General features: G+C 38.6%; 1 protein-coding gene across 1 annotated transcript; it reads right to left on the bottom strand.

Annotated features, from left to right (window-relative positions):
- Positions 1 to 15: 15 nt before the first annotated feature.
- LOC117120890 lies at positions 16 to 612 on the bottom strand (the record flags this gene model as incomplete). Its single annotated transcript, XM_033265988.1, has 1 exon — positions 16 to 612. A coding segment is annotated over one exon (597 nt), but the record flags the coding sequence as incomplete, so codon positions are not given.
- Positions 613 to 1,097: the final 485 nt, after the last annotated feature.

The raw sequence follows: 1,097 nt of genomic DNA, 5'->3' as shown, positions 1-1,097 counted from the left end.
TTCGCTCAGATTCACTTGTTACTTCATCAGCTGTGATATCTATTGATGTTACCTCCTCTGCTGTTATCAAATCACCAACTGTTGTCGATGGTATTGTTGTTATATCAATTAGTGTTGTTAGCTCAAATTCACTCGTTAACTCATTAGTTGTGATATCTATTGATGTTAGCTCCACTACCGTTGTCAAATCATCTACTGTCGTCGATGGTCTCGTTGATTCATCAAGAAAGGTAGTTTGATTAGCATCACTCGTTACTTCAGCGGTTGTGATAGCAATGGATGTTATCTCCTCTAATGTTGTCAAATCATATAGTATTGTCGACGGTATGGTTGTTGCATCAACAAATATAGTTCGCTCAGATTCACTTGTTACTTCATCAGCTGTGATATCTATTGACGTTAGCTCCTCTGCTGTTGTGAAATCACCAACTGTTGTCGAGGGTATTGTTGTTATATCAATTAGTGTTGTTAGCTCAACTTCACTCGTTAAATCATTACTTGTGATATCTATTGATGTTAGCTCCTCTACCGTTGTCAAATCATCTACTGTCGTCGATGGTATTGTTGATGCATCAAGAAAGGTAGTTTGATAAGCATCACTCGTTACTTCAACTGTTGTGATAGCAATGGATGTTATCTCCTCTACCGTTGTCAAATCATCTACTGTCGTCGATGGTATCGTTGATGCATCAAGCAAGGTAGTTTGATCAGCATCACTCGTTACTTCAGCGGTTGTGATAGCAATGGATGTTACCTCCTCTAATGTTGTCAAAGCATCTACTGTTGTCGATGGTATGGTTGTTGCATGAACAAATGTAGTTCGCTCAGATTCACTTGTTACTTCATCAGCTGTGATATCTATTGACGTTACCTCCTCTGCTGTTGTCAAATCTAGTGTTTTCAAATCCCCAACTGTTGTCGATGGTATTGTTGTTATATCAATTAGTGTTGTTAGCTCAAATTCACTCGTTAACTCATTAGTTGTGATATCTATTGATGTTAGCTCCTCTACCGTTGTCAAATCATCTACATTCGTCGATGGTATCGTTGATTCATCAAGAAAGGTAGTTTGATGAGCATCACTCGTTACTTCAGCG

This window comes from Anneissia japonica, unplaced genomic scaffold, assembly GCF_011630105.1.
Source record: "Anneissia japonica isolate Jap-2015-1 unplaced genomic scaffold, ASM1163010v1 scaffold157298_len971_cov146, whole genome shotgun sequence".
Taxonomy (NCBI): Eukaryota; Metazoa; Echinodermata; class Crinoidea; order Comatulida; family Comatulidae; genus Anneissia; species Anneissia japonica.
Note: the sequence above shows the minus strand (reverse complement) of the source record. Positions and strands in the feature narration are given on the sequence as shown.